This window comes from Hylaeus volcanicus, chromosome 4, assembly GCF_026283585.1.
Source record: "Hylaeus volcanicus isolate JK05 chromosome 4, UHH_iyHylVolc1.0_haploid, whole genome shotgun sequence".
Classification (NCBI taxonomy): Eukaryota; Metazoa; Arthropoda; class Insecta; order Hymenoptera; family Colletidae; genus Hylaeus; species Hylaeus volcanicus.
In genome coordinates this window covers 14,727,940-14,744,138 of record NC_071979.1, presented here as the reverse complement: position 1 = coordinate 14,744,138, position 16,199 = coordinate 14,727,940, and the positions used below count along the sequence as shown (strand labels likewise).

General features: G+C 37.8%; 1 protein-coding gene across 2 annotated transcripts in view; it reads left to right on the top strand.

Moving 5' to 3' along the window:
- The window catches only part of LOC128875681 (protein rhomboid), a 435,457-nt gene that overhangs the window by 387,055 nt on the left and 32,203 nt on the right, over positions 1-16,199 (top strand). For both annotated transcript variants that reach the window (XM_054121491.1, XM_054121492.1), the window contains one exon: positions 11,529-11,671. In XM_054121491.1, the coding sequence (XP_053977466.1) occupies positions 11,529-11,671 (143 nt within the window). The remainder of the gene's footprint in view (positions 1-11,528; positions 11,672-16,199) is intronic.

Sequence of the window (16,199 nt, the reverse complement as noted above, 5' to 3'; positions counted from 1 at the left end):
TTGAGACAAAAATCTTTATAGTCGCCATGTAATAGCAAAAATGTATGAGAAGAAAGAATACTACTTATAGAACAACAAATAATTCATCCAATATCCAATATAAAGTCAAACTAAAAATGAAATATCAATTTTCAATGAAGCACAAATGACTTTATATAATTAAAAAAATAGTACTTAATTATTCCGTACAGTAACGATGAAATTGGCATCTTCCAATTTTTTGAAATTAATATTTTATTATGCTTCTATTTACTGGCAGTGTATTTCAGTTTTTCGTATCACGTCAAATAAATATACATTGTACGCAGGCTTGTGGGGATAGCTGTAAAAGCCCTAGCTTGAACGAAAGCCGCAGTTACACTAAATTTTCATACTTTCAGATATTTTACGAGGTTATGTAGGATGGAGGGGAGACGTTCGGAGTTCAGGGGCTTTCCAAGAGGGACACAAATAATTTTTCATCCCTTCGAGCCCGAGGCATACTAAATAATAAGCCTATGTGAAACAGATATGGTTCGATAGATCTTCGGAGCTTCGTTTAATACTACGTTTGGTAGCCGTTCCATTTTCTCCAATAGAGTATAGGTACCCATTTCCAATAAAATTTTTCCCGATGAATCGGTAATTTAATGGCGCAGTAATTCTTCATTAAAAGGTGAATTATACACTCGGGAAGAGCGCACTTTGTGAAGTTTTAAAAACTAAACGATTAAATAGAAACGTTCAAAATTCATTCCAAGACAAGAATTTCTTACTAAGAAAATGCTTGAAAGAAAACACATACAAATATTTGGAGTAAACAAATTGTTTATTTAATGTATACTGATTTTTCTTCGCGGGTCTTTTCTTTTCGTATAAAAGAGCTCAAAAACTAAACGTACGCTACGTATCGTCAATATCTCTGAAGAGGTTAAACCACTCTTCAAATTATTTCAGAAAGAGAAACCATAATCTTCACAAAACATATTTTCACCTCCTCAAAATGTATTAACATTAAATAGCTCAGAGGAAATTTCAACATTTTTCAAATTTTCCAATTCGGCAATCTTTCTTATCAGTAAGAACGTTTTCAATAAAATTATTAATGCAGTAGTTTCCACCAAAAGTATAAAATGGAATAGGAACCGATCATCGTGAAAACCATTGTTTTCAACTTTTTACGCGCACTTAAAATCCTCGAGTAGGGCAGCGTTGGGGCGTGGGCGAGAGCTTCCGAATCGACTGTCGTTCAAAGCTGGGCGAAACTTCGTTCCGTGCCTTTTCCGTACTTCCTTGCGCCCCAACTCTGGTGCCCCGACTCTAGACCTCCTTTTTTTTAAGCACGCCAGAACTCGTGGAAGTTCGTCAGGGCCTTTGAATGGTTTAATTTGCATACCTAACAACATTACGTTGCGCACTTGACGATAGCTTTCGAGCTTCCTTCTACAATTTTCCAGGGCTGGAACTTGAATTTTAAAAGGCGGTCGGACGACGGAAAAAAAGATGTCTCGGAGTTTCTCCCCTTTGTCGACGCCCCCCCCCCCCCCCCCGGGTTGATTATCCCCGATTTGTCCTAGGGGATAGAAAATGTCGTTTGTCGACGCGAATAATGTCAACGAAAGCGTAGATTCGCAAACAAGCGATCTCGTTTTCTCTTAAGCTCGCCGTTTCTTTAGCTTCGAATTGCTCAAAGGTAAACGTCCTCGCGCAAAGCAATGAAAATAAGATAGCGGTCGTCTCTTCGGACGTTCCTTCTCGGTGCATGTTTCATTGTTGCACATCGAAAGCTACGGTAGACGAGCCATCTTGCTGGATTAAAAAATGAACGAGTTGGTCGCTTAGCAACGAGTGGAGAGAAGTTCGTTCTTTTCTCGTTTCTCGGTAATTTGGGCAATTTTCAGCAAGAAATATTCATAAAACAAGCGACGGTGATGTCATTTAGTATTTTACAGAGATTCGACTGATGTTATGATGTTTTTCAAGCAACTTTGCTGTGTAACATTTTTCTTCTGTCGCTACTTGTTTTCAAGTTCAAGCCAATATTCGAAGCTATAAGTGAAGAATTTATTATTGGCTGTAACTTAGAAATAAATAAGGACAGGGCAACATTGTACGTATAGGAGTTGGTTGGCCTTTTATGAGGAACAAAATGTCCTGAGCGAAAATTAATTCTCCATGATTAGTTTTCTTGGAACTGATTAGCCTATACTTTATGTCAGAATCTTAAAGAGCACCTATCCAAATTTCGTTTGGATTGGAGAATAATAGAGTTACAGAATAACAGATCAATAATACATATAAAATATAATTTCATTTTATTCGATACTTAAATTGTCACGTTAATGGAATAAGTAGGTGTTGTCAGTTTGGCAAAGCGTTGCAAGCGGGGTTTTTTTTTGGGTTATTCACGAGCAGCTTCGGAAGTTCTCGCATTATCGAACTTCATCCGTTTCCCCAGTGGCTAGTTCGCAAAAACCAGCTAAGCCGAGAAAGATGGTGCAAGGATCCTGGAGCGTGAAAGAGGCTTTTTGTCGCTAACAACCACCGACGACAACGGCGATGACGTTCACACTCGACGAGATGAATTGGAGGCGAACTAGCCAGCGCGAATGCACGAGTGGACATAGTTCAACGTTCAGGGTTCCCACATGTGGCCAGCAATCCACCTTGCAATTGATATGTTACAAGAAAGCTGACGTTTTCCAGAAATAAAGTACACATGAAATTAATAACATTCGCATTTTTCATTGGTGCTGTTTTAGGGATGAAAACACCCGTTTAGAGAAACTCAGATTTCTTATATTTCTGAAATTTGTCGTTCTATCGAGGGATCACTCGATATAAGTGGGAATTTCTTTGAAGGTTTATTTTTATATCTCGAACGTTTCTTAGCACCAATAAAATATTGCAATACGTATGATTAGATTCGCTACACTTTATTTCTGTTTAATTCGCGATTCTTCGAGTGTTATTGGTTCGTACTTTCTCAATTGCCGAACTTCTCTTGCGGGAATAGAAAAACGTGACGCCAATGAACTTCATAGGAGCAAAGAAATATCTAAAAATAAACGAACGCGAGACGAGCCGTTCAATTGACGCAAAACGAGTGCATTACGGTCAAGACATTGTATTTTTAGAACTCGAAACGGTACTTTGTACGACGTAGGTGTATTTCATTGTGAGATAGAGAAATCTTTAAGTCAGTCATTTCCATAGACACTTGTACAACTGTGAATCAAGGAAATTAGAAGGGGAAAAGGTTTTAGAAGTAAAGTAATGAGTAAACTGTGGTTAATGCGAATTCATATTTTTACAAGTTCAGATAAAATAAATATTGAGATTCAAATGAATGTATGTTCTATTTTCTTAACAATGTAACATACATATCATCATTGATTTTTTGTATACCTGTGCATTTATGCACTTTTTTCACTTGCTTTAATATAATAATTGTAAAGTATACTTGAAATCTAAATATTAGAAGAACAATAATGATCAAAATTTGTTGGCTACTGAACTTCGTATATATAAATACATTGTAATGACCATCAGGTTGAGACTACGCCTTTATAATCACACATGTATAATTCTACTTTAATTAGAAATATTTACTCGACATTTTCTTATATTACAGCACCAACCTTCTAATCCTGAACCTAATCTCCATACCACCATTAATCTAAATACAAGACGTAAGTCTCATCCTGATAGACTATTATATTAGTGTGTACCATAAATGCATAAAAATCTGCAGTCTAGTAATCACTGACAAAGTTATCTGGACTTACGATGTCCCCTCACAGGGGACTTTCGAATACAAAGGTTTAATAAGGTATACTCTAACCAGTTTAGAAAGAAAAAGTATAGCTTGCAATTTTGAAATGGAGCGTCTCTGTTGAGACGGATAAGCCCGTCGCGACGAATGCAGCGCGCAGAGGGGGTTGAAGTAAACGCGAGAAGAGGAAGACACGCAAGGGGAAATCCCATCGCGGGAATGATATTCTCGTTCCCGTCGATTTCGACGATATATTTTGCCTGGGTGGCCGGGATTTCTCCTTCGTCAGCGTGCATCGGGGTGCGGATGTGGGGTGTTAGCAGGATTTATGCATTTATAGGATCGCGGTAGCGGTGGATGCAGCTGAGGAGCGCGCCGGGTTCCCCGGGATTCTCCCGATAATCGTCGCCGTGTAATCGCGTTTGCACTCGAACCGACGATTTATGACCGGTCACGTCACTGCCAAGCGTACGCGTCTACCTTTGCCAGCTGATTAATGCGAGCAGACCCTGCCATGGAAATAATATACAGATTGCTCTAAAGCGGAGAACCATTGAACGGCGTGACGGGACACTTAACGAGCTGCTTCATTAACTAACGTTTTACCTTTCGGTTTCACGGCTTTGACGATAATATTAGGATTATTAGATTATCCTATAAAAATTCGTGCGTTCGTTGGGGGAAATAGGATAACGACGGTCAGCTGGCAATAATGGTCGATATTATTATTACAAAACAATAATGTGTGCAATAGTTTTTGTTTATGGTTTGTAATACTGTCTTTGCAGTCTTGTATTGTTCTCGGTTTAGTCGTTGCCATGACTACCGAGGAAAACAAACCTCTTGTTTTTAAATGTCGCCGATGTTATATTTTGGCACACAGGTAATACCAGGTAATAACAGGTAACTACTAATTTCAAAGTTTAATTTACAGTGTCAACTACTGATACAGTACCAATATGTTTTTTCCTCTATCACGCTCTTCTTTTACCATTTTCTACTACAAATAGTTTAGGGACAGAGAAACGAATATACGACAAATGTATCCTCCATGTCGCCGATCCTATCGTACCAATGATTATAAAATTAAGAACAGTTCGTAATTTCGTTGCGTGGCTCTGGAATAGTTTCAATTTTCTCGCTGATTCGGTTGTAAGCCCGAAACGTCCTGCGAATTCCAGTAAGCGGGAGAAACGAGTGGCGAGGATAGAACTAGTTTATTACCAACCTTTCGGGAATTGAATGAAACGAAACGAAGCAGACAGAGAATCATCCTTGGTAAAAAGAAAGGAGTGTGAAAATTCTGTGGATACGATAATGACGAAAGTCCGTAGTGTAAGCGGGGACGGAAAGGGAAGGGAATTAATTAATTGCGAAGCTCGCGGTGGACCGAGAAAGCAGCAACGGTATTAACGTAGGATCTCGACAATCATACAAAGAGAAAAGAAGTTTCCGAAGGGTAGGTGTATTACTCTGCTGTATTACGTGCACAAGTTCTCTCGTGCAATAGAAACTTGTTTAAAGCTTGCATGTGTCCATGCAACTGTATATGGTAATACAGGTGCTGTTGTTTGTGCAATTACATCTGCAATTGTCAGTGGTAGATGCATTTTCAGTTTCATGTGCCATTTCAGGTATCGGTCCAGTTTCTTTAATTACTTGTCCACTTGTAAATATAGATGCATTTTCAGTTGCATGTTCAATTCAAAGTGTAGAATTACTCAAACTGCATATCCATACTAGGTATACACCCAACTTCCTTAATTGCATAAGCAATTCCAGGCAAAAATGTGTCTTCAATTTCATGTATAATAGAGGTAGATAACTGTGTTATTGCGTGTATAAGTGCATGTACAGTTGCATATGCAATTGCAATGGAAATTATATACACATTCAGGATGAGCCGCATAAAGTGTTGCAAGCTATTTTCTCGGAAACTATTAGTGATATCGACAAGTTTCTTTTTTTAGTATTATAAGGTACGATACGTCCTTTCACCCTGTGAAAAAGAGGGTGAAAAAGAGCCGCTTATACGCGACTCACCCTGTATAAAGAGTTTTTCAAGACGAAACGATACGTTGTTAAAATGAAATAAAACAGCAACCATTTAAGATAGAACACGTTTTGTTTTTATTTTGAAATATAACGTATGGCAGTTATGTGTGGAATTTGATATCGTTTAAATATCCACCTCGGTATTGTATTGCGTACAAAAACGAATTCGATGAACCCAATTTTCAATCACTTCGTTCAATATGTCGACTCTTATTTCACGAATGAAGTATTGGATATTTTTATCCATCCGGTGTTTGTGAATTTTTAAAAATGAGCTTCATCCGAAAACTTGATTTTATGACCAAAATTAGCAAACAGCTAAGTCAATTTTGAAGATTCGCTTTGCCGGCACCATTTTGTACTAAAACACACCACTTTGTATTATTGTACTATAATACAAAAATTCTTTTTCATACTCTTAAACAAATCCTATTCCTTTTACGATACTCTCAAAATTAATTATCAACGTTAGGCCTTTTTTCAGCCTCGAAAGTAGTGTTACCCCTTAAATAGTACAGTTTGCATTCCATAAAAACATATCATTCCTATTGAAAAACTTTTTAGAACAACGAAAATGAAATTAATTTTCGAAAAATGAATTGTTCGTGTAAATAATTTGTTAAATGACTGCGCATAATAAGTTTCACGTGACAGGAAAGGGAGCGTTGGAAAACCCTGAGGAATAGAAGACGGGGTTTGAAGCACCGGGGCAAGAAAAGAATGAAAAGGGTTGGCGAGAATATGAGTAGCGGCCCTTATTAAGGTCCATTAGCCAGTGTTTTGTATAATTGCTTCATTTTTTTCCCTGTGCCAAGCCGTCCAACCCCTCTCAGGAGCATTTCAGGATTTCAGAATTGAACAGGGTGGCTGCGACGGTGCAACCAGATTCCGGAACGTCGCGCCGCTCGTGAAACTCGTTCTTTTTTCTTACGCGGTGAACGATGATGGTGTAACGACGCTGCAATGCGCTCTTGGATTATACTGAACCCTCCTGCACCATAGCTGCATACGAGTGCGCGCGTCAACGTGCATACGCGTATCTACGTGATTCTGTAAAAATGCGGGTCCTGAAGACTTGAATGCCACGTTGCCCGTGATAGTCTCGCTAGTTTTTTCGCGACACCGACTGAATTATATTAAGTAAAGGACTTTTTTCATTTTCCTTTTTTTGCAAAAAGAGCGGAGACAGATAAGGGGTGACAAACTGTCTCCTGTGATATCTATATCTATACTAATATTATAAAGAGGTAAAATTTGTTTGTATGTAGGCAGTAATCTCTGAAACTACTGAACCGATTCTAACAATTTTTTCAGTAATAGAAAGCTACGCTGTCCCTTAGTAACTTAGGCTATATTTTATTTTGATAAAAATAAGGTTTCAGTCCCTGATGACCGCGAAGAGTTAACTGTAACTTGAATAAAAATAGGGATAGGAAAAAATTGTATGTACAATAATTGCTTGGCTTTTCATGAGAAATAAAATAATGTAAGCTGAGTCCCTGCGAATTTACAGGTAGCGCCACTAAAGTTAGGGAAGTAATTCTTTTCCCATAAATTTGTAATCGAATGAAGAGAGGCCAACTCTGTTCACAGAGACATCTTGCTTTCTATCGAAAATACACGTGTTCACTCGTTCGTTGAACGATTATCCATGTCGGTCCTTACAGTTACCTCTCCCGCAGAACACACAAAGCTCTTTCCTCGAACAGCCTTTCTACACCGTGTCTAACATTCTTCGCGGCATCATGCATCGATGTACATTGGACGGGTGCACCGGTACACACGCGCATGCATGTACTTTCCCAGGAAACTGGGAACCATCGAGGATCCCGTCGTGCTCCAGCTCCTCCTTCGCCGTCTTTTACTCTTTCACCGAAGCACGACCCCAGCCCTCCCGATCCCTCGTGCCTTTTTCCCTTTTTTCCGCATATTAAGTCAGGCGCAATCATTTGCATTTCTCTGTGTTTCCAACGATCACGTCCCGACGACCTCGACTACAACAGACCAGAGACGGCCTCTTTCTTCCGCACTCCTTTTGCCCGGTTTTTCCCTTTATTTCCTCATTATGTTTCGTTTTCCTTGCATTTCTTGTACTCGTTCCATCTTTCAACCCTCCATCGCCGCGATTCTTTTTCTCTCTCCTTTTATGAAAGCTCCTTGCTCTGTATTTATACGTCGCTTCGCTAAATTACTAAATTTGTGCGCATCCCCTTTCAGGCACTTGTCTTCATATTTCTCGTCCCTCTTTGGTTTACGTTCCCGTTTATCCCCGTCGCTAGATTCTTTTCCTCCTTCGCCTATCTTCGATTCCATTTTTCATTTCTCGCTACCTGTTCGCCGCTAGCATCACTTCTCGCTGTTTCCCTTTATTCTTTCTTCAAACTCGACGAAAGACGTTTCCATATCCACTACGTGGCTTCCGGAAGGCTCTTCCAGCTGCTCGATCGAGACATAGTTTCCATTCTTAGGTGCGTTCTCGGGAATTTCTCTGTACCATTAGCATAAAGGAACGCGCGCGACAGTCACGCGTTTCCCTCGCATCGGAATTAAAGGACTTCGGCTGGTTTAGGACCGCAGTTGGCTGGAAAAGGAGCCTAATTGAAAGATGAAACGCGAAGTAAGACCAAACGCAATTACAGATAGCGACAAAACGTTGGCGATAACTCGGCTCACGCTACTGGTCCCTAATACAGGCTTAATTTGGAGCCCGAGGTGGGCGCCATTTTATTCGAATAATAAAGAACGATTAAGTACTGTCTGTACGTGCGAATTTAGGTGAAATTTTATTTAGTTAATGTGAAACATAATTTGATTGTAATTTGTATAGAATGAGTGGTATGTTTTTGTTTTTTGTAGTTTAACCCTCTATGGGTTCTATTTTTTGTTCTGGAGACAATACAGTTGTGGATTCATGTTGAAATTTATGTGTGTGAGTAAAATTTCTAATTATATACATGTACATAAATTTTGTGGAATTTATTTAACAGCGCCCTGTTGTTAAAGGGTTACAGTAATATTTAACACATTATGTAATTAAGACGTATACGTCATCTTATGAACAAACTAAAATTATTTGCTAATATGTAGATATATTAGTAAGTGACCTGGTAGTTATATGATCCCATAGACGGTTAATTTGAACTTTTATTAACGTTTAGATACAACGGGAACTACACTGATTATCTGAGCAGTTGGAAACCAGCCCTTGCAAGTTTAAGAATCGTGGTAGACCTAAACAATCTCGCGATACGCCTGTTTTATGGTAATAAAGTAGATTTCTTTATTTCGAACGCTAAACGAGTTCCTGGGACGGAACAATGGAAGATCCTTCAACTGACAAAGTCTCAGGTTGCTCGAGTGCTGTGAAATCCTCTCACACGTGTGTGTTACTGATCTAACGAAAAACCGTCAAGCGGTTAAATTAGAAACACGTGGAACTATTCAAAGAATTCTTTATCTTTTTATACTAACTCACCTCAATCATAGCATTGTTCTAATTAACCCTTTCATCCTTAAATAACATTAATCGTGAAGGTAATGCTCGAACTAGTAGAAACACTCTTTCAATAAAAAGTAATTCAATTGTCCCTCCAGTTGGCACTTTTAGTAACCTTCAAGTTGTCACAACAGTACTTAATAGTTACTATTATCAGTGGAATAACGTTATTAGTTTACACTTAATTATATGTACCGTATATCAAAAGCAATCTTGAAATGCAGAGAAATATACCATAAAGAAAGAATGTACGAATAATTTTATCAAGCTAATTATTGAAGTAGCCAGACCGTCTGAATGAGTTTAATGAACCCTGGATGAAGTCCATTTTCTCACGTAGAGCATTGCCTACTATGCGCATTTCTGTGATAGGATCAGGGTTCAAAAGATCCATTTTAATATGGCGAATCCTAAACAGAGTCATACGAAGCAAGGCTTCGTAACTGACATTGAAAGTAATCAATCAACGAATAACGGAGACTTCAGTTCGACTATTATCAATTCTGAAACGGTAGATGGTATCAGCGATCAGTCTCCCACCAAGGTGTAGGTGAAACTAGATCACATGATCTGTGATGTATGCAGTAGGGCTTCGATTATCCAGGTCCATTGGACTGGGGAACAAAAATTGAAAACCTAATTTATACACAATAGTCATTTTGACAAGAAATATATGTAAGAAACGCGTTTATGTGTATGTATATTTATACAACGTCACTTTTTTATATTAACAAAACTTCTGTCGACGTGTTATCACATTGTTCCATATATTGAAAAGTTCTGTTCAGGATGGAAGCACATTCTTCATGGCAATTTTTTTCGCTCGCGATTTCATCTTCGGAATCATGCTGGATAGCATCAATTATGTCCGCGTCATTTATTTGTTCGTTTTTTTTTTCACATAACCATTCTTCCCTATTATGTTCATTTATTTGTTCCATCCTTAACCTACGGTACTTTTCTATCGTTCTTAAAATGTTTACAGAAGTAACTTTTCACTTCTAGTATCATCACGTTATATCACCAAATGTTGACTGAGATTTGTGACTCGTCTGTATCACGTGTTCCTTCTCTATCTTTCGAACCCGTCGCGAAGTCAAACAAATAAAATGATGTATGTATGTCAAGACAATAGAGTATATCTATATTTAGCAACGCTATTCCAACTGCTTCAGAAAGTGACGCACTAATCGTATCACGAATAATATTTAGAATCCAATTAAAATGTTGTAAAATTACAAAATTCGTGCTGAACGGCTTCGATTAACGGTACGTGGCCTGGCGTGACGATCAGAGCTCGCTAGCATATGCCAAGAGAGTAGTATAGCGTTCCCAATGTACTTGGATTCGCAAAAGTAACCGTGTGAAACGTCTGATAAGGCCTAAGGACGTGGAAGACTCGGTGCATGTTTCAGTGATGTTCTGGGGGGAAACAGAGCGATGTGCAAAGTTGCTCCTCGAATTATCATAGAATTGCACGGAGCTGAGACAACCTGTGAGACATATAGGTGTTCATGGGATTGAGCAGTGTTATCTATCTCTGGCATACTTATCATAGACGAGATAGGGAGATACATAGATAGGTAGGCACATAGATAGATGAGTAATTTATTATATGCTCTGGGTCGATGTCCCAGCATATAAGAGCATTAAGTTACAATATTGAGAGTGCCACTAAACTGGAGCACAGGCTCTGCTGAAGCGATGGCGCACTGTTGCAGGTACAAAAATCATGAAGATCGATGCAGATGAGATTGACGGTGATCTTGGTAGTAATAAAATAGAAATGAACATAGTAATGTGAAGTGAAATGAGAGCGAAAAGTATCGAGAGCTAGGACTCACGTAGGCAATTTAAAAAAGTAGTGGAAAATCTATGTAACAATTTGAAGAACCATTGCGATAACCTGAAGAGCAGAACTCATAATAACCGAAAGAATATTGTGTTACAATACACAATTTTTGATCAAACTTTTGATCAAGACTTGATTTTGTTTACTTTTTATTAGTTATTCGATATATTTAACTGGATAAAAATTTTGTCTATATTTGACCATTGTAGCAATATTTAACAGAGCCACAGAAGTCTAATATAGCAATGCTAAATTCTTAGTGCATTCTTCTCTACCAGGTACCATTGTAATTGCTAATGATTAAAGAACTTGGATCATTTTCTAGAAGACTAATATCCTTACTCATAATTTCTATTGGTTTCTGTTCACAGCTGGGTTTCTTCACATATTACACGGTAGCAATGGGCGAAGTGAATCCTTCGGGTCCGGTACCGATCGATAGTGTCTTCATTTATAGACCAGACAAACGTCTCGAACTCTGGAGATTTGCATTCTACATGTTCCTTCACGCGGGGTAAGTACTAACAACTTTACAAAGTCAAACCAAACGATTCGCTAAGACTTCTACTGTCTTACAGGGGAAACCATTATACTGGGGCTAAATATTAAGTATTTTTTAAGATTTTTTTTATACAAAACAATTTATTTAATTTCGTTTTTAATTTTGATAATCACCTTTGAATATCAGGTGTGTTTTTTAGTACATTTGGAAATTTGTTTCTCCCAAGTTTGCAAAAAGGTACTTCTTCGAATATTTATCTATATTTTGTAATATTTAGATACTATTCGAAGGGGCGTGTATTAAACTACAAATCTAACAAATTTTATTAATCACTTTTAATTTGCGTTTCAATTTGTGGGTGCTTTTTAATTAGAATTTGTGAGTTACTGCACAATTCTTTCAACGGTCTTTTCTTGGGGAATGATTTTTGACAAGTTGCAATTACGGGAAACAAAATTTCAAGACAAAATAACTTGTATCGTGAAATGTGATCCGAGTTTTATTTTTAACCATTTCATCGGGACGTCACTTTTTCGTTTCATACGCGTATATTTGTTTCGCTCGACTACGAAATGAAATTTCACGACGATTATTGGAAAATGTGAACATGGAAATTCACGGACACATTTGTAAAAAATAACCGATGATATTCGCGTTTCCAAGAATTGTTTAAAATATCGATCGATTACCCTTCTCTGGCGTATGAAGTCAATCATTGGAGCATTTGTTTATTCAATGATACAATGTTAGGTTGTAGGAAATTTCATGTAAAAACACTTTTAATGGGAGACTTCAAATAGATGCTTCTGTCACATTTAAAAAAAAATACAAAATAAGGATAATTTTGTTAATATCTCGTTAATTGTTAAGTTCTGGTCTAGTGAAGAGTAATATCTTTTACTTTGAATTTAATTAAAGGAATATAATAATAATAGAAAAGAAATAGTACGAATATGTCCCTCTAGTGTTATGAATCACTATGTCGCGAAAGTTTTGCAGTTTTTATTGCATTGAAATTTGTTATTTAAATAACACAGAATACCACAGTTTGTGATTTTATCTTATTTTCGCCCAAATGTAGTGCACAAATGAAGTTTCGTCTGCGAAACTATAGCCTCGACTTAAAAGAAAATTTATTTCAAAAGGTTAGTATTCCATGATGAAAACAATAAAACAGGAAACTCAATACGGTTGATAGTTTCGGAGATAAAAATACGTTTGTGCCGCTTGGTTTTATCAGGATAGGCAAAAACCGCAAACTTTGACGTCTATTTTTGGAACAGGTATCGTTACTACATATTACAACTTTTTAGAATCGTTTAATTCATTCAAAACGGTGTTTACAAATTATGTTTCAGTGGAATTAGGTATTCTCGCTTCTTAAGATATTTCAAAAACATTACTTCAAAACGGCAAGAAGATAGTTACCGAAAGATTCCACATGATGGAGAACTATAATATATCATTTTTACATAAAAACGTTACATTAAAACACATTATTGCTTAAACATACATTGTATATCTAAAGTTCACAAAAGACTTAATAAATCTTGTTTATCCCTATGCCTATCCTGTATATTATGTTTAAATTTAATACGATTCCAAAGGGTTAATTAATTTTATGAACATTGACGTCCTCCGTTTTTTAAATAAATTTGAGATCAATGTAATAATGTTCTAGCTAAACGTCTTTTAAATACGATCCCAAAGGGTTAATTCATTTTATGAAAATTGACGTCTTCCGTTTTCTAAACAAATTTGAGATCAACGTAATAATGTCCTAATTAAATGTCTTCTAATTTTACATGAACTATAAGAACAGTGATCCATTTGGCAAAAAATATCCCCGGTTGCGATTCTAACAGTAGTATTTTTCTGTAAAAGAGGTCGAAAATTCATATCGAGCGTATGCATGAAAGTTGAGAATGAGATCGCTGGAATCATCCATCGAGGAAAAGAGGTATACTTCTCACATTAATAACCGCCATATCGCAGCGCCCTTTCGGCAACAAGAATAGTACTTTCGGGGGAGCCAGATAGTGCTTCAGGGTAAGAGAAGGAACAAAGAGAAAGAAGAAAGGGAGAACGCTGGGTGGAGGAGGGCACACAGTCTATGGGAAAACGTCGGGTCACTCTTATCGCCGTTTCCATACGCACGTAGGGAAAATGGTCGCCTTATCTGGCGTTTCCATGAATAATTTAGAGAGCCTCGCTGCTGAAAACTTCTCTGCAGGCCTGGCTCTATCGCTCCAGCCTTTCTTCCCGTGTTACTCTTCGCGCTCTCGTGCCATCGTTGAGAGGAATAAGTAGTGGTCGTTGCAACACGGAAAGAAAATCGAAAATAGCCCCTGGAAAGTCGTGTGAGTCTTCTCAAATGTTGAGTTAGAATGTTATTCTAGTCGGAGGATTAATTACTCATGTGTGGATTTATTTAGAAACGCTTGAGAAACACCAGCAAACGTCAATTACAATTTTTGACGTATTTAAGGAGCGAATTAAAAATAGGGAGTCGAATTTAACACCAATAAATTACAGTGATGGCTTTTCAACTGTCGCAGGAGATACAACTAATTTTTTTAGTAGGATTTTATTGACCATAAAATTGGTTTAAGCGAACGAGAAGACTCTTGATCATTGTATTTCCAATTTCTTTTTTAAATTACTCAACTATTAACCCTTTGACTGCGAAGCGGATATATATACGCCCTCGAGAAATGAGCTGAAAAAGATGTTTGTATCTGTTAAACCGATTTTTAAAAAATATTAGTTTATAGAGAATGATGAGACGAAACTTTTTAAGCTGATATTTTTTTAAAATTCACATCTCAACACCTCTTAGAATTTCTAGCAAAAATCGTCCCGTGGTCAAAGAGTTAGCAATGCGTTTTTCACAATTTTTGATGACACTTATTGCAAAAAAGAACTAATTATATTAATATAATTCTTTAACTGCCCCAACGGGTAACCTGTTTACAATAGCAACTCTTTGTTATTTATTACTCTACCTGTCTCTGTCTACCAGCACACTTTTGCATCATTTTTATGGCAATGATAAATGCTTATCGTTTACATTTTTAATAGTTACTTATGTATGTTACATCCACATTAATAAAAGCACAGAGATAGACTTGGCTAGGCTTAGTTTACCGTAAGGTTCAACCGAACACATTTCGATTTTTACACTGACACAGAGATAGATAGGGTACCCCGGTTTTTTTCCTTTTACTAATATTGGGACATTTCCACTTACACGCGGGCCTATATCTACCCGGATATGTCTATACCTCTATGATCCGTAGACACTGGACACTGGAAACAAAAATCATGCTAACGCGGAAACGTACGAGGCGTCCTGATATATACTATAATTTTCTCTTTCGCGTGCTTTATTATTTACCTGGAACGAATAGATGCACATGCCGGCTCGATACTAAACATACGGCGTCGAGTACGCCTCCTTTCGCAGCATAGTCCGTACTACAAATTCGTAATATAACCAAATAAATTCCCAGGACCCTTCGACGTTTCCACTATCCGCTGGAGGGTAAGGGAGATAAAACAAGAACCGGGGAGGAGTAAGGGAAAGAAGGAAAAAAAAGTTGGGCGAGACGGTTCTTTAGAAAAATAGCCAGCCACGGGGAGCAATGAGGGCGAGGGGAGGGGCGGGGGTGCAGGGGGAAAGGATACCGGTAGGTAGAAGAAAATGTATTTTCCAGCATGGAACCTGGCGCGTGCCAGGACATTTACGTAATTCGGTTCGAGTCGTAGAACGATGGCTGAATTCGATTCGCGTCGAGTAGAGAGAGATTGCAACGTGATTTGCCAGGGTGGAAAGGGCGAGAGAGGGACGGGGGAGGGTGGAAAGCGAAATTAGCGTCAAGGATTAACGCGGAGTTGCATCGAAGTGCATTCACAGCGTAGGCCGACCAATCGAGAAAAGTGGTCAGCGAAATGTGCAATTTGTCACGCGTGACATTTTTCACGGGACGCGGTCTGAATTTCAATTATACCGAACTTTCGGGATTTTTTACAGGAACGATACCATCGATGCCTCTTAACACAATAAAAGGTTTTCCGAGAGTAGCTTTGGGATTATGTCTTTTGTTTCGATTTTTTATTAATTGAACACAAATGGTAGGGAGTATATTTATTTTCTTATTGTGAATGAAAGTGGACGTGATTGAAATTAAACGTTGAAGGAGGTGCCGTTTAAATGTTCGTAGTGATTACACCAGCAGGCACATTTTGTTATTGACAAATCAAGTGTTAGTGGCTCTTTGGAAAAACTGTTAACACATTCCGTGCCGGACCGATTTTTGAAGACTTTTCGTTCAGGCCACACTTTAACGATTAAATTAACTCGTCTTTAACGTACACCTTACAATTTGTCAATAATACAAAGCCATCATTAGCAAGAAACTTTTAATATGTATTAGATAACAAAACAATAAATTTAATTTTTAACGAATTATTTTAACAAACACATGGTCGAACGACCATGCACGAGAATTTCAAGCGGCCTGAATGGAAAGTTCAGCGT